At 43.2% G+C, this 23,452-nt stretch overlaps 1 protein-coding gene across 20 annotated transcripts in view; it reads left to right on the forward strand.

The window, feature by feature from the left end:
• Positions 1–23,452, forward strand: part of KALRN (kalirin RhoGEF kinase) — a 673,147-nt gene that overhangs the window by 358,719 nt on the left and 290,976 nt on the right. For all 20 annotated transcript variants that reach the window (XM_040484739.1, XM_040484740.1, XM_040484741.1 and 17 more), the window contains exons 13-14: positions 731–905; positions 15,033–15,228. In XM_040484739.1, the coding sequence (XP_040340673.1) occupies positions 731–905; positions 15,033–15,228 (371 nt within the window). The remainder of the gene's footprint in view (positions 1–730; positions 906–15,032; positions 15,229–23,452) is intronic.

Here is a 23,452-nt window from a genome sequence, read left to right on the forward strand (position 1 = left end):
ACTGTCTTATTTAACAGCAAACCAAGAAGTGAGCAGAGATTATTAAGTTCACTTTTCAGGAGGCAGCGGGGTCTCCAGGAGGTGATTTCCCAAGGCCACAAGCCCATGTGTGCAGAGTGGGGACAATCTGGGCTTGTGGCCTCCAGATCCTGTGTTTTCCTAACTACAGCTTGGAGCTTGTGGAATAACACCAGCCCATAACTTTGGCATAGCGTTATAAAGTAGATGAATAATTTTGGTAGCCATGATCTCATTTTATTTTAATAGCAATCCTGTGAGATAAAACTAGGAAGGGTGATTTTTTTTCATATGCCTTTGTCTACTCTTACTCATTGTGATTAATGTGTCTACTCATATGCATGTGTATGTGTGTGTATTAAAACTCTGCATATTAGGCTACATATATGTATGGAATCATTCCATTTCCTTAATATATTATGCTTTGTAGAGCCCTTTGCATGCATTCCTTTGTCTGATGGCTTTCAGAGTTCTGAGGAATAAAGAGGAGAGCAGCTAGTCTCGAGCTACAGTGCTATGAACCCCAAAGAGGATACAAGTATCGTTGGTTCACCTACTAAGGAGATAGTGCCAGGGTCACAGTAGGAGTTTGATAAACATCTTGAATGATCCTGTTGATTCATATCCACCTGGCTCAAATGAGGAAGGCCCCCTGCCCCTATATCACTTTTAACATGGAAAGGCCCGTCCCTTCTCCCCCACTCTGCCACAGGGACTCGGCTGTGTCCAACAACAAGACGCCCCACAGCAGCTCCATCAGCCACATCGAGTCAGTCCTTCAGCAGCTGGATGATGCCCAGGTACAGATGGAGGAGCTGTTCCATGAGCGGAAGATCAAGCTAGACATCTTCCTGCAGCTGCGCATCTTCGAGCAATATACCATTGAGGTAGAGGTGGCGGAGGGGGGCACTGGGAAAGGAGAGGGAGGGAGTCATGGAGAGTTCTGGGGGGGTGGGCTCCAGAATGGGCTACTTCCTGGTCAAAGGCGCTGCATCAAAGGCTGGGAACGGAGCATCAGGCAGTACCCTAAGGGAATCAGAGGGGATTGTGCATCAAGGATACATTTTTATAATCAACAGATTCACAGTTCACATTCTACCATGTTCCATTCCTCTGTCCTTCTCACCTGCTCAGCCAAGAAGAGCCTCTCTGTTTCACTCTCTGTCTGGGATGACTTCACTAAGAAGGCTTTTGGTTGGGATTATGTGGACCCTTGGTACTTTGGTTCCTGAAAGACCATGGAGTTGTCTATTTGAGTTAGTGATTGGATTCTTTAGCATCAGGAGGAGGAGGTAGATGTTAAAATTTGGAGGCCTCCTCAGTTGGTGACCTTGGTCAGGAACTAGATGAAATCACAGAGCAGCCGGGAAGTCAGGCGCCACAGGGAAGAAGACCTTTTCTTCAGTTTGCTTTGTGCTCACTAAGAAGGTAAGTCTGTGCTAAGGCCATCTTGATTCATCTCATGGACTCCTCAGTTCCTTCTGGCAAGGTCAGGATCAGATGTTATAGTATATTTATATCCTCTTTGTGATGCCTATTAATAATGTCTGCTCCACATAATATCCACCTTTTATTATTTTCTGCTTTGAAACAGTAACTAAAACCAGGCCAGGAGGGCTCCTGGGGTGTGGAGAGTATCTAACACCCAAGGCACTTTGTCCTTTTCAGGGATGGCAAAGGGTTAAATGAAAGATCCACTGTCTTCTCTTTGCTCCCTGCTGGTATGGTATTAGGGAAAGCTACTTCTCCACCCATCATTCTTTTACATTTTGTTTTGCATTCCAACCCTCTCCTCACAGTTAGGGCTTCTGGGTGTCTGGGAACCATCTTCCCAACAATATCTGTGGAAGCTTCATGAAACTAATTTGGAAGGAAATTACTTTGTTTTTAAATGTTGATATTCCAACATCCCCAAAACAGTCCCAGGCAGGACCAGAAAACTGCCCTGGCAAAAGATGCTCTTTTCTTCAATTCTGTGACCAAAAATGTTTATATTGAGAATCAGAAATATAAAAGAAAAGGAGTCCTAAAGCAATCCCTCCTATCCCTTATTGTCCTATGATTATTCTCTTCTCAAAAACATACCTCTCCCCTTGCCTCCCTGGAAGCCACTACAGTTTCTTGCTTAAAGACTTCATGGTCTAAAAGGGGCATTCTGGACAATTTCTGGAACAAAGGAAAAGAGAAGTCTTTAAATCTGGATCTCAATTATCCTTACAACTTGTTCTATAACTTCAGGTGATTTTTTGTGTATCCTTTACTTAATTTATTTTGAATCTACACTCAAAAGGATTTCAGGTGGCTACTAGTATTCAAACATATGTTGTAGGCCACTTGGCTGGCTCAGCCAGAGGTGCATGCGACTCGTTCTTGGGGTCATGAGTTCAAGCCCCATGCTGGGTGTAGAGATTACTTAAAACAAATAAACTTTAAGAAAAATAAATGTATACTTAAGAAAATATGTTGAAAGACTAGTAGGAATACTAGTGGAAAGTTAGAGATTTGGGCACGCAGCAGAGAGAACATGGTGAACTTCATGAAGCTGAGTAACAAAGGTAACAAAGAAGGAAAAGAGGGGGTGTGAGCTGTTAATCTTTGGTAATTGGGAGTCAGGCTCTCAGAAATAAGCAGTCACATTTGATTCCAGGACTCCTATCATCCCTCCTTGGCTCCACTTCACCTACCGAGAGTGAATGTAGCCATTGGGAGATGATGTTAGCTGGTGTGGTGATATTGCAATTGTAGTCTTTCTTTACTCTTCTGTCATTCTGGGTCCACATCCAAAAATGCTTAAGAGGAAGGAGAGAATCTGAGGGTTTGGCTGTTTAAGTTTTATTTCATTAGAGGGCATGGTTTTGAGGTCAGGGTTGCTGGTTTAGTTCTAGAATGGGATAGATAGCTTCAGTTTGGCATGAACTACACCCTGACATGAGCCAGAGGGGGCGGGAGGCATCACCAGGGTATGTCTGCCTGCAGTGGTTCTGGGAAAATCCATTTCCATTCCTGAAAAACAATCCAGAGTATATGCCAAAATTACCCTTTAAAAAACAAAGTGAACTATAAATCAAATACTTTAAAAGTGGATCCTATTTAACTGTTGCACTTGAGAAGCTTATTTCAATTATAGGATTTGAATTCTTCAGCCTTTGCATTATATAAAACTTCCCTCTCCCCACCCCCACCCCATACTATATAACAACCTGGATACTTGGTATGCAGTAGAGCAAAGTGGGGACATAGTATGAGGGAGATAAAAATAGTGATTTGGTGGCACCCTCTGGTTTAGGCAGTGGCATCCAGGTTTTAGAAGGGGTCTTGTTCCCCACTTGGGATATGGCCCAAAGCTTGGGAAATGCTGCATTTCATCTCAGATCGAAATGGAAATCCTGCCAAACCTATGGAGAAGTTGTGCCCCAACTCAATTGTCAGAAGTCAGTTTTGAGGGTGATGAAATTATTTCAAATACCATCTAGTGTTCCACCATGGGCATGAAGAGTACGTCTAGAGAAGAGTCAGAGTGTGAAACTGAGGGTGGTTTCTCTAACGAGAGACATGTTGGAGCTGACATTAGCCAGGGCAGGGCTGTTACTGCAGGGACTTTCAGCTATGGCTTCCTAGAGGAAGCCTTCCTAGAGGAAGGCATTTGATGGACATGCTTGGAATTCCTGGGGATTACTGAAAAGCAGAGCAGGCCTGCTCCCCTGACATCTGGAAATCTAAGCATGACTCCTTAACCATGTCACTGATGCCTGAGATGGGCTAATTAATTTAAAAATTAAGGTAGTACTGGAGTTGCTCTACCAGTCACCTTTTCCTCAGTGAGAATGGTGTATATGGCGCCCATAGTATAACCTGGGGTGAAGTCATAGGGCACCCCCAGTAAGAGTGAAACTTAACTCAAATGTATTAGGCAAATGCTTAAAACTAGGACTGTAACTGCACTCCTGACATACCTTCTTAGCCTCCACGGAGACTGGACAGAGTGACCCATATCAGAACATAATGTTCTGTAACGTTTTTCCTGTACGTTCAGCTTCCCTCAATGAAGGACATTTTATATCAAAAGGTTATAATAGCAGAGACCAATAGTGTTTATTTTGTGGCGGTAAGAATGTGGGTGATTTTCTCTTGTTTTTGAAGCTTCCATGCATTTCGAAGTTTTCTACAATTGATGAGAATGATCAGAAAGAAATAAAAAATATGTTTAGAAGCAAGACTAGGCCAGTGGTCTCCAAACTCTTTTGATTGTTCACTCTCTTAAAATGTTTTTGAACTTGCAATTCCCTATCTGTGCATATATTAGTTTATGAATGGTACACATGTTCTGCTATCACTGACTAGTAATCTCAGAACTCAGTATGCCCTTAGGGTGAAGTGTAGCTTTTTCATTAGAAGTTGTGGTTCATATTTCAAATCACCTTCTCGATAATTTCTAATCATTTTTTTTTTTGGCCTGGTTTCTTGACAGTTCTGATTAGATTATCACTCTTTCTTTACCCCATAAGGTGGCTGACAGAGTTCAAAGTTCTCTTGTGCTTTCATGCTTATTATTAACTTCAAACTGCAGTTTCTTTGCAGGAAACTTGATAGGCCATGTGTCTTTCTGTGAAGATTAGTTAAAACTAGATAATAGATAAATCTTTTTAACTGGGTTCATGAAAAGAGCAATAATTTAAAATATGCTAAAAGCAACCCAACAAACAAGCCACAGTCAGCCCCTCTGCTCTGTGCGCTCCCGCCCTCCTGGAAGAGCCCTCTCCCACCCCACCATCTGCCAGTGGTTGCAGTGAGACTCCAGCATCAGTCTCCTAGTAAAAGTCTAGGGAAACTTTGCATCTTTCTTATGGTTTAATCAAATATGTGTGCATGTAATAAATATGCACATACATAAGCATATTTATACGGTGAAAATTTTTATGTTATCAGTGGATAATCTGGGACATCCCCCGGGGTGGTCATACTCACATTAGAGAGCACTAGAAATGGCACCAGGAAAGATACTCTAAATAGGAAACTTTATGAAAAATGGGCCACAGTTACAGTTTTTCTTTTAAATCTCTGACTCTATAATTACAATCAAAGTTTGTTCAATGTACCTGAAAATTAATCTATGTAGTTAACCTGAGTAAGGAATGAAACAGCCAACTATAAATCTATAGAGGTCACATTAAGACTGGTTGTGGTTAGGCTGGGGCTGGGGAAAATATAGCCTTCAAGGAAGAAAATTCTGCCTTCAGGAGGGGCAGTTGATGGAAATTTACTGGTGGTCTCAACTCTTCAATTGGTTGTATGCAAGGGCGTTTAGTGTCTTGTATTTGAAAGAGACTGTTCCGTCAGCCTCTTGCCTGATCCAGCTCAATTAAACATTTAGTGAGCACCTAATATGAATCAAAAACTATGTTGGGCATTGAAGATACAAACCATCCTTGCCATTAGAGGGCTAGCTAGGGAGAAACATAAAAATAGAATCATCATACAATGTGATGATTCTGTTGAGAGAAGACTCATGGTTGGATGAGATCACTGAGGCAGGAATATTTAGCTTAGTCGGGCTGTCCATGGAAGGTTTCTTGGTGAGATTACATCTAGAAGACAGGTAAAATTTGGTGGCCAGGTTTTGACATCTCCAGGGGATGCCACCACTTCTCTACTGGGGTATCTCCAAAGCCTAGATGTGGGGTTTGGAGGGAAGGGAGAAGAGGGCAGACGAGGGAGCTCAGGATTTCATCAGTGTGTTGAACCAGAATCTCCACCCTCCTGCCCTTTAGTCCTAATTATGTTCTCTGGCAAAACAGAATAAATCTGTTCCCTCTTTTATTTGACGGCCTTAAAGATATTTGAAAATGGTCATCATAGCCTTCTTTTCCTTTATCTGAGAAATGTTGAGATTATATAGTTATTTCTACAGTCCTCTTGACTTTAAAAATTTGGTAACTATTTCTCTTCATCATCAGCCCTTCTCTGTGGCACATATACCCAACATATTCATGTCCTTCCGGATATGACATCGTCTCAAGACACCATGGAGACCTGGGTGCCCTCTGCTGAAGGCAAGGGCCATGCCTTCCTACACATCCTGGGTGCAGTGTGTCCAGGACCCTGGTGCTCGCCCAGAGCAGGCCAGGAGTGAGGAGCCTTTTCAGTGACATAGACCCTGCTTTGGCTAGGCTTGTGCTCCCTTAAAAGCCCCTGGGTGTTTTTTTCAAAGTGCTTCCAAAGCAGTTGACTTTTAAAAAACAAACTTAAATAGAAGCTTTTATACATTTTCCCTCTCAAATTGTACTTTTTTCTTCTTGGCCCAGTTCTTCAGCCTATCAAGGTAAATTTATTATTGCTTCAACATTGTAGCTATTTGAAATATTGGCCAGGTCAGACAGGGCCCTGTGGCTCTTTACTGGAAGTTTTTCTTTGGTGATGCAGGGCCATCAGGCTGCACAGTCATTCTATTGCCTGGGATCATCTGAGGACCACATCATCTGGTCCACTTTCATAACCTCTTCTTCTACAGATACAGCGTCAGACTCTGCAAAGCCATGTGGTGCTCCATGTTTGGAACATGCCTCAAATCCGCCAACATTGTAACTATAACAGGAAAGAAAAGCTCTGTTTGAGAACTGTCTTTGTGGATTGCTCCCAGGGATCACTGTAGCATTCTCTAAATATGCACCAGTTCCTTTGAGAAGGAAATGCAGAATAAATTATATAAAGTAAACCAAAGTCTACACAAAATATTAATTTGATAGTCTCTTCTAGACTTTTGTTAAATTGATTTCAGGATCATTAGGGTAGGGGGTTGGGGGTGCTACTCCTACCATCTTCCTTCCTAAAAAACAAAACAAAATAAAAAAAATGATTATTCATACAGCTTTTGTATTCTGCCAAGTCACTTGTTTTTGGTAAATTATCAAAGATCCCTGAAGGAAATTTTTCAGATCACTCTCTAATGGGATATGCCTGGCACTGTGGGCCTAACCTCAGTGTGTAATATCAAAGTACAAATTCTATATGCTTATTTCTGGTGAGGATACTGGGGATTCAGTATAAGGAAGCAGATGTAAGCTCCAGGACTAAGTATTTCACTTACACAGGAAGAAAATCACTCTGACATTCAAGCATTGAGAAGTATGAATGAGAGGATAATATACGTTGTAGGAGCTCTTCAACAAAGGAGAGATCTTTCAAAAACAGAATAGATTCCCACAGGTCTCAAACTCCTTAAGAGACAAAGATAGGGACAAAATACCCACTCAAGATCCAGTCAAGACCCCCTCAAGATCAGTCATGATTATATCAAAGATCTCTGTTTTACCATGATGTTAATGAAGAAAAGAACATGAAATTGTTCATAAAAATTATCCAGTTATCCAGATTATCTACTGGAATAGAAATCAGGTAACTGAACATTGTAACTCAACAATTATAGCATGTTTAAATATAAACACACTATTTTGCCAAAAATTAAAAATGGTTCAGTGGATTTATTTATTGCCAAACCCTTCTGCTTTTCCCAAAAGTTCTTGCTATATCCCTAGAGGTCTTTATGTAGCTATATAAATAAATATTTTAACTCATTAGACAAGTCATATATATATGTATTTCCTAATAAAACAGAAGAAAATGCTCTAATAAACCTTTAAAATAACATATATTAGAATTCACTAATCTCAACATTTTATAAATTGATTTTACAAACAAAAAGAACTCTCAGAAAAGAGAATACTAGACTAGACAAGAAGAATAAATGACTCTGGTAATTTGGTGAATTTTGGTTTCACAGTGGTAACCTATCAATATGCAAAACCTGTCAGAGATAAAAATAGCTCTTCCCATGCAGTAAGACTGTCTCTTTAGCTGCAGCATGTCTTTCCCTATAATCTGGCACTTGTAGGTCAGTGGAAACTATTTAGCTTTCACTCTTCTCATCTTAATAAAAATAATGGCATCATAAAACAGAAAGATGCTCATTTTGCAGTTGACAGCCCTTGTGTTTCAGAGCATCTCACCATAATGAAGTGCTTTGGATCCTTCCTTCCCACTGTTAGTTGGAACAGGATTGGACCTTAATGTACACAATGTGTACTTGAACAATTTCTCTGTGGCCTGCAATGCTGTTTGATAGCATTTTACCCACAGTAGAGCTTCCTTCAAGAAGAAGAGGATTGAGTCAAGCCTCCCAAACCCTGCTGCTGCTTTATCAGCTAAGTTGAAGTAATATTCTGAATCCTTTGTTGTCATTTTGACAATGTTCACAGCGTCTTCACTAGAAGTAGTTTTCATATCAAGAAACCACTTTCTTTGCTCATCCCTAAGAAGCAACTCCTCATCCACTCAGGTTTTACCGTGAGACTGCAGCAATTCAGTCCCATCTTAAGGCTCCACTTCTGATTCTAATTCCCTTGCTGTTTCCCCCACATCTGCAGTTACTTCCTCCCCTGGAGTCTTGAGCCCTCAGAGTCATCTGTGAGGGCTAGAGTCAGCTTCCTCTAGACTCCTGTTAATGTTGATATTTTTATCTCTCCCTGTGAATTATGGATGTTCTTAATGCCACCTAGAATGGTGAATCCTTTCCAGAAGGTTTTTAATGTACTTTGTCCAGATCCATCAGAGGAATCACTATCTGTGGCAGCTGTAGCCTTACAAAATGTACTTGTTAAATAATAAGACTTGAAAGTTGAAAATACTCCTTGATCCATGGGTTGCAGAATAGATGTTGTTTTAGCAGGCATGAAAACAACATTAATCTCATCATATGTCTCCATCAGAGCTCTAGGGTGACCAGGTGCATTGTCAGTGAGGAGTGATATTTTGAAAAGAATATTTTTTTCTGAGTGGTACGTCTCAACAGGGGGCTTAGAATATTTCATAAACCATGTTGTAAACAGATGTGCTGTCATCCAGGCTTTGTTGTTCCATTTATGAAGCACAGGCAGAATAGGTTTGGCACAATTCCTAAGGGCCCTAAGATTTTCAGCATGGCAAATGAGCACTTCAGTCACCATTCAACTTCAGGTCACCAGCTTCATCAGCTCCTAACAAGAGAGCCTGTCCTTTGAAGCTTTGAAGCCAGGCATTGACTTCTCTCTAGCTATGAAAGTCCTAGATGGGATCTTCTTCCAATAGAAGGCTGTGTTGTCTGTATTGAAAATCCATTGCTTTGTGTAGCCACGCCACCTTCCTTAATTACCTGAACTAGATCTTCTGGATAACTTGCTGTAGCTTCTACATCAGCACCTGCTGCGTTGCCTTGCACTTTTATGTTATGGAGATGGCTTCTCTCCTTAAGCCTCATGAATCAACCTCTGCTAGCGTCCGACTTTTCACCTGCAGCTTCCTCACCTCCTCCGCCTTCACAGAATTGAAGAGAGTTAGGACTTGTTTTAGATTAGGCTTTGGCTTAAGGGAATGTTGTGGCTGGTTTATTCTTCTATCCAGACAACTAACACTTCCTCCATATCAGCAATAAGACTATTTGCTTTCTTATCATCTGAGTGTTCACTAGAGTAGCACTTTTAATTTCCTTCAAGAACTCTTCCTTTGCATTCACAACTTGTCTAGCTGGTAGAAGAGGCCTAGCTTTCAGCCTGTCTCAGCTTTCAACATGCCTGCCTTCCTCATAGAGCTTAATCACTTCTATTTTTTTATTTGAAGTGAGAGACATACAGACTCTTCCTTTTACTGGAACACTTAAAGGCCATTTCAGGGTTATTAACTGTCCTGATTTCAATGTTGTTGTGTCTCAGGAAAAAGAGAGGCCCAAGGAGAAGGAGAGAGATGGGGGAATGGCTGGTTGGTGGAGCAGTCAGAACGCACATAGTATTAAGTTCACCATCTTACCTGGGTGTGGTTTATGGTGTTCCAAGGAAATTACAGTAGTAACATCAAAGATCACTGATCACAGATCACCATAACAAATATAATAATAATGAAAAAGTTTGTAATGTTGTGAGAATTACCCGAATGTGACACAGACATGGAATGAACAAATGCTGTAAGCAAAATGGTGCCAATAGATTTGCTCAACACGGGGTTGCCACAAACCTTCAATTTGTAAAAAGCATAGTATCTGAAAAGTGCAATAAAACAAGGTATGCCTATACAAGGTAGATACCTTCTTCAACCCATGGCCATCATCTTCATCAGGATTACCAGCATCTTCAAATGATTTGGAGAAAAGGACCTCACAGTGAGATTTCCAAATTTGCAGGTGATAGTAAAGAGATAAGTAGATGGGAATAGACCAGAGGAAGAGGGAAGAGAAGTGGCAGGTGAATTTTGACTTGGGTAAGTACAGGATAAAACTTTGGGAGGGGAGGGCCTGAAGTGTGCTCTATACGTAAATACTGGGGAAGACCCAGAAAATGGGAGGACCCAGTGCAGTGGGCACCCTGAGAACAAAGCCCAAGGCAGCTACTAAACCAAGTCCCTTGGTTAGTCTGTGTCAGCAGAATGCTGGATTCAGTGAATCCCGTCTGGCAGGAAAGTCTTGGGCTTCATTTGGAAGTGAGCCTTCCCTCTTCCCACTGCCTCTTATCCTTTCTTTCTGTTTTGCTCCTTCTCTGATTTCCCTTATGGCTATGGCTCTAGTAGACAATTGTTAGATTAGAAATATTGCCAATGTATCTCTCAAAGAGGTCATTGTATCCTAACACTCCAATTAATTCAGGAGAGAGAGGGAGATAGGAGCCACTGGAGCCAAGAGGGGAACTGAGTGGGCCAGAGCTGAGATGGACCTAATTGAGTGGAAGGAGAAAGCAAAATAGGGTGATTGAAAGCTGAATGCCCTGTGGGCAACTTGTGTTCTATCTTTCATTCATTTCGTTCAGGCCCTACTTTTTGCCCTAAACAAATTCTTTCAGGTTTCTTTTCCAAATGGAGTTAAATGGCCAAATTAATTCCCTAGAGCGGGATTTTCTTTTCATGGTCTCTGTATCAGCAAACAAGTCCATGTTTGATATTACAAAATAAGCCAGAGAAAAACATCTGGGTCTGGGGGTGGTCGTGAAGCTCTTCACGTCAGAGGGTTTACTTTGAAGAGTGGTAAGGACTTGAGCAGACTAGGAGAAGAAACAAGGGCATTTCAGGGCAATGGGACCAGGGAAGGAAGCTGGAGAGGGCAGGAGCCAACTCTCAGGGTCAGCGAGTAACCAGCTGACTGGTTTATGTAACAGAAGAGCATGAGATAAGACTGGAAAGCTAGGTTTGTTCATTAACAGTAGGTAAGCTTTAGGTTCGAAAACAGCTTTTTCTTAAAAAAAAAAAAAAAAAACAAGTTCCCCTGCTGTGTACAACTCTTGCACCTCAGAAAGAGGGTAAGAAGGAAGAACGCAATGGAAGAACATCTTTTGACAAAACATAAAATGTGCAGGAAAGAAGATGAACTCCAGCAACTACTAGAAATACACAAATCAGACTTTTTCAAGGATCTGGGCATCACTGCTTGGGGGTAATTAGAAGAGCCAAACAAGAGAGAAAAGAGAGCAGGCCCCAGAAGGACAGCCTTAGAAGCCAGGCTGATGTGTTGAGTAGCCTCTTGGAATTCTCATCCTTTGGGCCCTCAACCTAATGATGTCAAGGTGGTTAGGGTAGAGGAGGATAGGGAAAGGGAGAGGGAAAGAATAAAGAAACACCAGCTTCAGAATGCTGGACATGTAACACATTTGTTTTAGATTCAGATTCCCAAGATCCCAGATTTCTGAGGCTCACTCTCCCAACTAAAGAACTTCAACTGTGTCCTGCTCCTTACCAGGAGCCTCAACACGTTCTTCTCCACATACTCCTGCCTTTGGACCCCTGTGGAGTCTTCCTGAAGCAAACACACCCTGCATAAACTCAGTTTCATGGAAACAAAACAAAACTTAAAGTTGAAAGAAAAAACAGGCTCTTCTTTCATGCTTGTTGTCTTTGTCTTATTCTAATTTTCTTTAGTTTATAGGTCAGGAAATAGGCTAAAAAAATTTATTTGGCTGTTGTCAGTACAATATCTGATAAAGGACTTATCCAGGATATATTAAGAACTCTTATGAGCGCGTGTTATGGTGAGCACTGGGTGTTGTATGTAAGTGATGAATCACTGAAATCTACTCCTGAAACCAATCTTGTGCTGTATGCTTACTAACTAAAATTTAAATAAATTTTTAAAAAAAGAACTCTTACAAATCTATGAGCAAAAGATAATTAACCTAGTTTTTGAGAACTGGCCAAAAGATGTCAAAAGACACTTTGCAAAAGTGGATAAGAATGGCCAATAAGCATATGAAAAATGTGCTCACCATCATTAGTATCCTAAAACCATAATGAGATATCACTTCATGCCCCCCAGGATGACTAAATTTAAATAGACTGATGATACAAAATGATCGTGACGATATAGAGCAACTGGAACTTTCACACATTCCTACTGGAATGTAAAATTGCTGTTGGGAATGTTTACCATGCACCTACCTTGTGACCCTATGACTTCACTCCCAGGCAACTCTCAAGAGAAATGAAAACATATGTCCACAGAAGGACTTGTATAAGAACGTTCACATCAGCTATACTTATAATAGGCAAACACTGGAAACAACTGAGAAATAACCCAAACGTTCATCAGCCAGAGAATGGATAAATAAATTGTGATACATCTATATAATGGAATACTATTTAGCAGTAGCAAAGAATGAACTACTCATACACATGACAATATGGATGAATATTAAATATAGCATGTTGGGGGACCTGGGTGGCTCAGTTGGTTAAGCGTCCAACTCTTGGTTTCAGCTCAGGTCATGATTTCATGGTTCGTGAGTTCAAGCTCCACATCAGACTCTGCACTGGAGGCATGGAGCGTGCTTGGGATTTTGTCTCCCTCTCTCTTCCCCTCCCCTGCCTGCTCTCTATCTCTCTCTCAAATAAATAAACATTAAAAATAAATAAATATAGCATGTTGAATACAAGAAGGCAGACCTGAAAGAATGCATACTGTACTATTTCATTAGTATGAAATCCAAGAATAGGCAAAACTACATCCATGGTGATAAAAATCAGAATATGGTACCTGAGGTATGTCAAGGAGTGGAGGTTGGCAGGAATTGACTGGAAAAGGGCACAAGCACACTCCCTAGGGTGATGGAAAGGTCCATATTTTGTTTTTTGGTAACGGCCACATGGGTGTATAAAATTGTCAAAACTCATAGAACTGAATGCTTAGTTAAATATGTGCATTTTATTGTTATGTAAATTATACTTAAACTTTCTTAAATACATGAAGGAAAAACATATATGGGCCTAGTCTATATACAGGCCTATTCATCCTATAAATTATAAATCAATTATCTCTCTTATTCTCATTTTAATTCCTTACTCTAGTTAGAAAAGTACTTTTAAAAGATGGAATACAACAAAATCCTGTTTTGTCTGTCAACCTGCTGGTTCCCAGATCCCCAAGAACTCCCCAAGATAAGTGGATACTAGGTTTTCCTGCTGAGCTCAATGGATCCCTTAGTTGACCTGAAAAGATGTGGGACAATGAGGTGGGAACCTAGGACAGGAAAGGTGGTATTTTTACAATTCCCCCATCTTTGCTTCCAAGACAGCAACTACCCTTTCCATGAAGAAAGGTCTTACTGTTAGACAAAAAATGAAGTCCTGTGTGCCCCAGATGTCAGCCCCTTGTGCCAGACCACTTGTCTATCCCATTCCAGTCTGCATGGCCCCAGCACAGGATAGAAGTGTGCCATCTCCCAGCTGCCTCAAGCTGGTCTTCTCCCTCCCTCTGTCCCCGGATGTTCCTGGAGCAGTAGTCCCACCCCCCCCCCCCCCCCCCCCCCCCCCCCCCGGGGGGGCCAGATGCATAATAATGGAAATCACTGAAGGGGACAGCAGGGGGGAGTGTCTAGGATTCATGCCTAGGCTGCCTGGGCCATACTGCAACTGTCTGATATGGGGTGAGGCTTTCATTCCCTCTTCTCAGAAAAGAAGGTGATGGTCCCTGTGCCATTTCCTTCACAGGGCTACCTGGGGGTATGAGCATGAGACAGCGACCCTGAAAACCATGTCAGAAGAGTTCTTTGATTCACAGATCAGGTGGAATTGCTTTTGTTCAGTACTGCCGAGTTCCCGTCTGTGAATGACGGCAGCTAGTGTAGAGGAAGTGTAGGATTCAGTCTCTCTGTGCAGTCATGTGTTCGAGGGTGAGCCAGGGGAAGTCACATGGGTGAAGGTACAGAGCAGTAACCAGTTGGCAAGTTTGTCTTAGGGCAGGGTTTTCATTCGTTACATGCTTCAGTCTTCATTAGAATCATGCCTTTTTATAGCATATATCTGCTTGGATTTCTAGAAGTCTGCTCTTGTTTCCACCTTTAGTCACCATCTCCAGGGATTAGCCTTTGCAGGCAGAGAGTCCTGCACAACAGAACGAGGGAACCACATGGGGCCCCTGGGTTTGATGTATACCAGCTCTGATTGTGTAACCTGGGGCCATTCACGGGTTTCTCCAGCCCTCAGTTTCTGTTTCTCAGAAACAGTGAGACTTAGATATTTAATTTCTGAGGTCCTCTCCAGTGATGAGATTTTTTGAGTAACACTGTGGTATGTTGGACCAAGAAAAAGAATTGAGTTATATCCACAGGTATGTTCCTCACCAGCAGGGTGAACTCTGGACAGATTCCATCTGTCTCAGTGAACACCAGCTTCATTTTCAGTACGATGGACCTGGAGATCTCCACCCCGTGGGCCCGTCTGGGTCATTGTGGGGGTGGAATAGAATGGGGTAGGCAAAAATTTTATAAACGGTAACTTACCATCCAACATTTACTGTTGTTCCTGTGCTGCTATCGACATCGAAACACACGGAAGCATGAAACACAATTACAGGTGTGCATATGTGGGGGTGTGGCGCTGGTGCTTAAATGAGTTTAGGAGTCAGACAGATGCAAAGCAGGGATGGGTCCATGCATGGGCTTGGAATGGGTGAGCTTCAGCTCAGCAGGCTCTCACGGACCTGAGAGCCTATACTGACGGTCGTTCCCTAACAGGTGACAGCAGAGCTAGACGCCTGGAATGAAGACTTGCTCCGGCAGATGAATGACTTCAATACAGAGGATCTGACGCTCGCGGAGCAGCGGCTGCAACGCCACACGGAGCGGAAGCTGGCCATGAACAACATGACCTTCGAGGTCATCCAGCAGGGTCAGGATCTGCACCAGTACATCATGGAGGTCCAGGCCTCAGGCAAGTGACCTCTCCCATCCTCCTCCTTCTGGCAGGGAGGCGATGAAAACAAGAATGCCAGCTTGACTCCAACCAGCACTCGTACTCTGCGCATTCATTCTATACCCTCCGACACAGGAACAGAGATTTTTGCCATTTTAAAGAAAAGACAATTAAAGCATGAGAGCTGAAATAACATGTCTGAGATTGCCCCATTAGGCACCAGTAAAGATGAGGATAGGTTTGGGGCGCCTGGGTGGCTCAGTCGGTTGAGCATCTGACTTCGGCTCAGGTCATGATCTCATGGTTCGTGAGTTCGAGCCCCAGTCGGACTCACTGCTGTCAGTGCAGAGCCTGCTTCAGATCCTCAGTCCCCCTGTCTCTCTGCCCCTTCCCCACTCGCACTCTGTCTCTGTCTCTCTGTCTCTGTCTCTCTCTCAAAAATAAACATTAAAAAAAGAAGATAAGGATGGGGCCACAGTCTCCTGGTGCTGTGTAGAGAATGGGGAACACAAATCATGGAAATTAGCGCAGATTAAAAAACAAATGGCGGCCTGCAGGGACAAACCAAAGGGGCTCCAAAAGCAGCCAGGCAGCCATGCGAATTGTATTCAAATGTGTAGACGTGGCACTTCTGCTCCCCAACCTCCCTCTTCTGCTCTATCCTCCAACCCCAGCGCCGGCTCCAGGTCTCTGGTTCAGGCCTCTCAGAGACCTGTTTTCTTTATCACTGGTCTGTGCATCAGTGTAAGAAGTGATGATAAAAATTTATGGCAAGGTCGTATAATTTTATAACTTCTCAAAAAAACAAGGCTGAGTTACCCAGATTTCACTTCTTTTCGTGTTCAAGATTTATTCACTATTTACCCAACAAATATATGAACCCTTCCTGTTACACCTGCCACTCTCCAAAATGGCCTTTGGTGTTAGAACTGGAGAGAGCCATAGCTGTCCCATGGTCCAGCTAGTCCAGAAGACAAGAAGTCACTCATGGGGGCACATGAACAGTAGAGTGCTGGAACACAGTCTCTCCACCTAGACCCACTCATTGCTTTCACCACTGGGTCCTTATTGGCTCAGGTTTCTCGCCCTCCAGGAAGAAGCAGACAGGGGCTCAGACCATCAGCTCTTTAAAACACAGTTGGTCCATGTCCCTGTTGACTGTGAAGGATGTTTAGAATCATGAGAGTGTCAGGCAGACGTTAGCCTGCAAGCGAACTTGACTGTAGGCTACTGTGTTTGTTTGAATGACCTGAAGGAATAAATAACAACATTCAAAGAAACTTCACTTCTAACCAGAGGAGAGACAATCTGGTAAATTCTGTTCACTTTGCTCAGCATAATCTTGCCGTGAATTTTCATTTGTGTTGTGAACAGCTGCGGCTGCCCAGGCTTGTTTCCAGGGTGTAGACTGTGCCCCCGCATAGCCCCAAGAAGGGCCATTCACATTGCAGTCTTTCTGGGCACTCATTTAAAAATGGCAGTGCCAGGCCCCAAGTGCAAATATTCTGATTTAACTACCTCTGAATGGGTCTTGCGCGTCAGCAAAATCTCCTCAGGTGACTCCACTGTGCAGCCAGAGCTGAGAACCACTGCTTTTATCATGATGATTAAATCACAAGAGCTGATGTCTGGCGTGCCTTGGGACAGGAACTTTCAGATGTGGTCCCCATATTGGCAGCATCAGCATCCCCAGAGAACTTGTAAAAAATGCAAGTTTGAGGGCCTATACAACCTGCCACATCAGAATCTTGGGGTGGGGCCCAACAATCTGTGTTTCAACAAGCCCTCTAGGTGGTTTGAATGCACCACTGATCTAGGATCTACTCAGAGTGTGGGCCCTGGACCAGCAGCACCAGCATCACTTGAGAGCTGATTAGAAACATAGAATCCCAGCGCTTATCACCGACTTACAAATCTCAATCTGTACGTTAACAAAATCTCCAAGTCTATCATGTGCACGTTAAAATTTGAGATGCATGGTTGGTAATGGCTTGTACATCTTTAAGGTCTTATTAGAGAAGGAGGGGGGAACAATGATCCTTTCTCTGTGATTGAGAGCCTTATCTGGACTCAGGGTTTCACCTTAGAGCTTGCCCTCAGGGTGCTCACAATAGCTAGCTATCCAGCTCAGGCTGGGAACCAGGAGAGAATGTATACCTAGTACATAGGAGAGAAGCTGGGATAGAGAAGCCTGGCAGGGATGCTCACCCTTCGTCCCTCGGTATTGATGCATCTGGCAGGAGGAAAGCTTGTCTGCCTACAAACCGCAGCACTTTATAGCAGGGGGCTGACATGACCTGGGCAAGCCCAGCTCTGTCCCAAGAGCCAGGTATCCATGGTAACAGAAAGACTACCAGGAGCTGGCAGTCCCTGAAGCTGCTTGTGACTGAGGGTCAGCTGTGCTTGGTGGCTTCCTTAACCTTGAGGGCTAAGTAGGTGAAAACACCCCAGGCAGATGCGCTGCCCACACCCACAGTATCCTGATCCAGAAATGAGCTTTGTCAAAAGAGGCTTGATTGGCCTCTTCAGCCCTCTCTGCTGGGACTGGCTGTTCCCTCGTTCCTACCACAGCTAGCTAATCAGTCTGGCATAGTCCATGAGGCTTCAAAGGGAATGAATCCAAGGGTTTCATGCAAGCTCACTTCCTGTCTGCTGCTGAATGCCTGGTCCTGCAGAGAATGCATCTACCTCCTTTCCGGCGTGGAAGAAGGGAGATCAGAGTTGCACCAGGGCTGGGGGGTGGGGTGAAGGTTGGGGTGAACTCAGGGTGGGTCTTGCCCCCCAGGTGGTTGAAGAATGCATGACTTCAGAGACACAGGACTGAGGCAATAAATGTCTTAGTCATTTATAATGTGTGTTTAATAAACTATGTTTGAAGCAAAGGGTAAATAAACTGTTGTCGTAGAAAAAGGACAGTTAACAAAATTAAGCATTTGGTGTTTAGCCCTCCATGCTAAATTAGTTAAGGGCTTATGCTTAGATTTTATAGGAATAAATGGAAGTAGGGAATCTCCATATATTTATTTTCAGGTGTGAAATCTGTAACGTTGAGGCAGGTTCCATTAAATCCCTCTGGTGTGCCCACAGCTGTAACCAAAGCAAAAGCCGTTGCTTAAGTCAGCATTAGCCTTAGGACTAAAAGGCGAATCCTGAACACTTTCTTCACTTGCTCATGGTTCTTCCCTCACTCTAGCATTATCTATTTCAGCCTCAAGTTGGGAGGTGCCAGGTTTTGCTGGAAAGAGTCAAGTTAGAGAAAACATGGTAGGTGAAGTCAAGGTCCAAATCCACTATCAGCAAACAGTCTGCCTTGGGAAGTTCCTGTTCTTTCTCTTTAGACCTTTCTTTTTCTGTCTAGTGTGGGAGGTGGGCCTGGATTCCTAAAGTCCTCTCCAGCTCTTACTTGCCATGATGATTCAGCCTAAGCACCCCCGTTGGCCATGCCACAGCTCTCTCCAATGAAATCTGACCATGTGGCTATTACATGTGACCTTATAAGAAGAGAATAAGAAGAGCTGAATGTCCAATGGATATGTTGCTTTTGTGGTTTAATCAAAGCATCAAGCTCTTTTTTTTTATGTTTATTTTTAAGAGAGAGAGAGTGCACAAGCATGAGTGGGGGAGGGCAGAGAGAGACAGAGACAGGAGACAGAGAATCTGAAGCAGGCTCCGCACCCTCAGCACAGAGCCAGATGGGGGGCTTGAACTCACGAACCATGAAATCATGACCTGAGCCAAAGTCGGACACTTAACCGACTGAACCACCCAAGTACCCCTCAAGCTCTTTCTTTATGTGAGGTTTTTAAAGTGAAAACTTTTGGGGATCTGTGGCAATGATACTTAAAATTTACTGTGCTTGGGAAGAACCCACCCCTGGAATTTGAATATCAATAAAAATAAGTTTGGTGGGGATCACTCTTCTCCTCCTTGAGCATAGAGCTTAGAGTACAGGTGGGACAGGAAGAGTGCCTGGGTTGGCATCCAGCCGTACCCTTCCCTGCCTGGGTGTGCTTGAACATGCTGCCCCATCTCTCCAAGCCTCACCTTCCCTGGAAAATGGCAATCATAAGAATACCCACCACGTAGGGTCATCGTGAAGATGCAGTGTGATAATATGTGAGCATGGTAAGGGTTCAAGAAAGTTTGATAACTATGACATATTGCACTTGTGTTCTAGCACATACTGTGTTCTGTTGCAGTTATGTGTTCCTGCAGCTTCTCCAGCAGCCTGAGGGCAGGACTCTTTCTTCCTTCTCTTTCCATTCCCAGCATCTAGCAGAGTGGTTATGTCTTGTACTCACAGCAAGTTCTCAATAACAGTATTTGCTTAGTTAATGGAGTGAACATCAATGCAGTGGAAGAGATGTGTAAAAATAACGGGCCATAAATAATTTCACTTGCATTATAAAAGGAAAGAAAAGCCTTGTGTTTTTTCCAAAAGAGGAGCTACTCTAGGGTTAATGGAAATGTGGATCTGATGGGGGCTGAGTGGAGGGGAAGAGAACTTAGATGTAAAACAATGGTTCTTAGCCTGGCTGCATATTTAGAATCACCTTCAGAACTTAAAAGTACCACGGTCTGGGCCCCATTCCTCAGGGATTCTTGCTTAATTGGTCTGGGGTGGGCCCAGATTTTTTTTTTTTAACTTCCCAGGTGATTCTAATATATGGCCAGGGTTGAGAATGCTGTTCTAAAAACCCGATTAAAAGATTTTGTAATTGCTGAACTGGGTGTTACATTGAGGGAATTGCACAGAAAGAGGAGTGAGGAGGGGAGGAGAAAAGAGAAAGTATATTCTCTATTGGAGGCAGGCTGATGTTTAAAGAACACACAAAGAGTTGAAAGACATATCTCTGAGTAGCATAGCCAAAAATACCTATACCTTACCCTAGACCACAAGCACCTCTCTCCTGGAGGAAGTTTAAGTGGTACCCTCAACCCGGCAGCAAAGGTAAGTATAGTGACATTATTAGTTGTGGCCTCAAGCTCTAAACAAACACAGTGTGGATCATTCTGCTGACTGAGTGTAGCATAAAGAATATCTCTGTCCCTGGATTGCTGGCCACTATACCCTCTTATCCAGTGGTTTCCCATCTTGGTTGTGTGTTTGGATCACCACAGGAGATTAAGACTTCCTGGTGACCAGGTCCCCCACCAAGACAGTCTCCTGGGTGTGGCCAGGGCATGGCAATTTTTAAAATTCTCCAGATCTAAAGTGAGTCAAAATTGAGGGCAGTGGTCTAATAGCATTTAGACCATCACAGTTTCTAATGATGTGCACTGAGCAAGTCCATAAACACCTCACAATAAGATTTTATATTTACATTTTTACAAGCCTTTCAATGGTTCCATTGGTAATCAACAATGAATATGTTGTAATTAACTCAAGGGAAAGGAAAAAGTGGGAACACAGATATTTTGAGCCTACTAAATGCCAGGCACTGTATATCCCTAAACTTACTTAGTCCTATGACACCCCTAGAAGACATTGTTGGGATTGTTTTTACCCAAGCTCAGAGAGGATTTCGAGCCTGGAAATTCACTGTTAATAGGGGGCAGAGCATAGATTCAAACCTAAGTTTGTCCTTTCCCAGAGTTCGCAGATGCTTTCCACAGTAGGACATGACCTGAGCCCTTTCCTGAAGAGGCCCATACATTCACTGAAGAGGTATTTATTGGGTGTTAGGAGTCAAACACTGTGCTAGGTGCTAAAGATGCATAGATATATAAGACATGTGGCCGTAGCACCAGGGAGCCTGCATTCCTGTGAGAACATGGACAAATTCATGAGGGAACACCCCCAACAGTGTTCTGGTGGAAGGATTGGTAGAAAATACCATGGGACACATCACGGGGCGCCTGGGTGGCCCAGTTAGTTAAGCGTCCGACTTCAGCTCAGATCGTGATCTCACGGTCTGTGAGTTCGAGCCCCACGTCGGGCTCTGTGCTGTCAGTTCAGAGCCTGGGGCTTGCTTCGGATTTTGTGTCTCCCTCTCTCTCTGCCCCTCCCCCACTCATGCTCTGTCTCTATCAAAAAATGAATAAAAGTTGAAAAGAAAAAAGAAAAGAAAAGAAAAAAGAAAAGTAAAGAAAAAAGAAAATATTGTGGGACACATCAACACAACTTGCCCTAAAGAGACTGACAAACTTTCATTACAGATAGGTTCACTGCTTGATGGAAAGGACAAATGTGTCTTGCTGCATTTCGGAGAGCCCCTAGGAAAACAGGACTATGACTAAATTGAGAACAGCAATGTGAACACAAGCAAACTCCATTTGCTGTTGATTGATGGATATTTACCAGTTGATGAGTTCTGACTGGGACTCATGCCGATGCATTTGGAAGCACTGGGAGGGAGGGGTGAGCTTCTCTCCTTCTAGGTGCCACTTGATGTACCTCCCATTCACTTCATCTACAACACGATGTGTTGTTGAGCACAGAAGTGCAGTAAGCCTGGTCTTCACCCATTTTATTTCCTGTGTTCATCTCTCATAAAATAATATCAAGGGAGGTAGGTGCAGGTGAAGGGCTTGGGTCTCGGGGCAGGCTGGGAGCCGGCTCTGGATGGTATCCTAAGCAGGTGCTGGCCCCTTTGATGAGTTACCAGTTTAGAGGGCCCATTTACATGCCATGTGGCAGAGGTGAGCCATGGGCTTCCCAGAGAAAGACACTTTGTCCGAGCCTAGCATACTAAACACCACAGATGCATGTGGAATGAAAACAAGCTGGAGAAAACCTGCATTGTGGCTGGAACCAGGGAAGAGTTTCTGCTTCTGCAGATGGATCTTAAATTACATTTCCAGAAAGTAAATATGGAGGCCAAGGGTCATTGCACTATGCTGAGCACTGCAGAGATAGGAATTTTTGTGTTCTTATTTTTCCTTTCAGTCAAGGAGATGCTCTACCTTGTCCCCTTGGTAAATGAAAATAGTAACTTCAGGGACTTGACTGCCAAAAGAACAAGCCGTTCTTTTCTGTCTCCTACAGATATTTCAGGAGCTGGGATTTGGAATTATGAAACTGGTAGAAAAAAATAAACATGAAAAGATACTGAAATTATTACCATGTAACACCAGAAAAGAAATTTTTCCCACTCTTCCATATTGTCCTTATATAAAACCCTATTTTTTGCCTCTAGAAATGAAGTTCCTTTAGCACGTGTACACTCTCTTTATACTCCTCCTCCCCGTATCCGGCAGGTGTGTTGGTGGTGATGGTAATGAATTTCTGAAGATGTGAGTCAGAGTGACGGGGATGTCTCCCAAAGGGGACTTGTTTTCATGTGACTGTACATTGGGATTGGCAGGCTGCTTGGGTTGTGATCCCCATGGAAGTACATTAGCCTCTTGTGACTTATCTGCTGGGAATTTTAGTCCCAACCCCATTGATGGGTGACTCCCTATTTGTGAGCTTCACTGGGTCATAGACTCGAGGATGAGGAGCTGGGGAAAGGATCTGAACGGAACTGAGAAGTTGCAGGGCCAAGTGGTGTCAGGGATCAGAAGGAGGCAAGCAATCCTGAGTTAGGATTTTCTAAAGCTGGTACACCTGGGTGGCTCAGTCAGTTGAGCATCCGACTCTCGATTTCAGCTCAGGTCTTCATCTCAGGGATCATGAGTTCGAGCCCCACGTCGGGCTCCTCACTGACAGTATGGAGCCTGCTTGGAATCCTCTCTCTCCCTCTCTCTGCCCCTCCCCACTTGCTCTCTCTTGAAGGAAATAAATTTTAAAAATTGTTTTTAATTAAAAATAAAAAGGATTTTTCTAAAGCTGTGGGTCTGAGCAAGGTTCAAAATTAGAACTAGGTGGACAATTGGAACCAAGAAACAATACAGGTTATAATTTTCATCAAGTTGGAGTTAGATAGCAACCAAGAGGGCATGAATATAAGAAGGCAGAGAGTTGAGAGTTTAAGAGTCAGGAATCAGGAAAGCCATGGGACTAAGGAGCGAGGTCTATGTTTATTATGTTACGTGATGGATGCTCTACGTGCATTATCTCATTTAATCCTCCCAAGGAGCCCCTGAGCAGGTAGCTTATGAGACAAGTACGTATGTAAAGTCCTATTTTACATGTGAGAAGAGTGAAGCTTCTGACAGCTTAGATAATTTGCCCATGTTCACAATCCTGACTCAGGACTGGCTCCAAAGCTAGCACACTTTTCATGTGGTCTTCAAGAGCTAAGGAAGGAATCAAATTCAAGCCACTGGCAGACAAGTAGGCCTGTGATAACTAAGGCAG

Source organism: Herpailurus yagouaroundi, unplaced genomic scaffold, assembly GCF_014898765.1.
Source record: "Herpailurus yagouaroundi ecotype Mexico unplaced genomic scaffold, PumYag 162, whole genome shotgun sequence".
In the NCBI taxonomy this organism is placed as follows: Eukaryota; Metazoa; Chordata; class Mammalia; order Carnivora; family Felidae; genus Herpailurus; species Herpailurus yagouaroundi.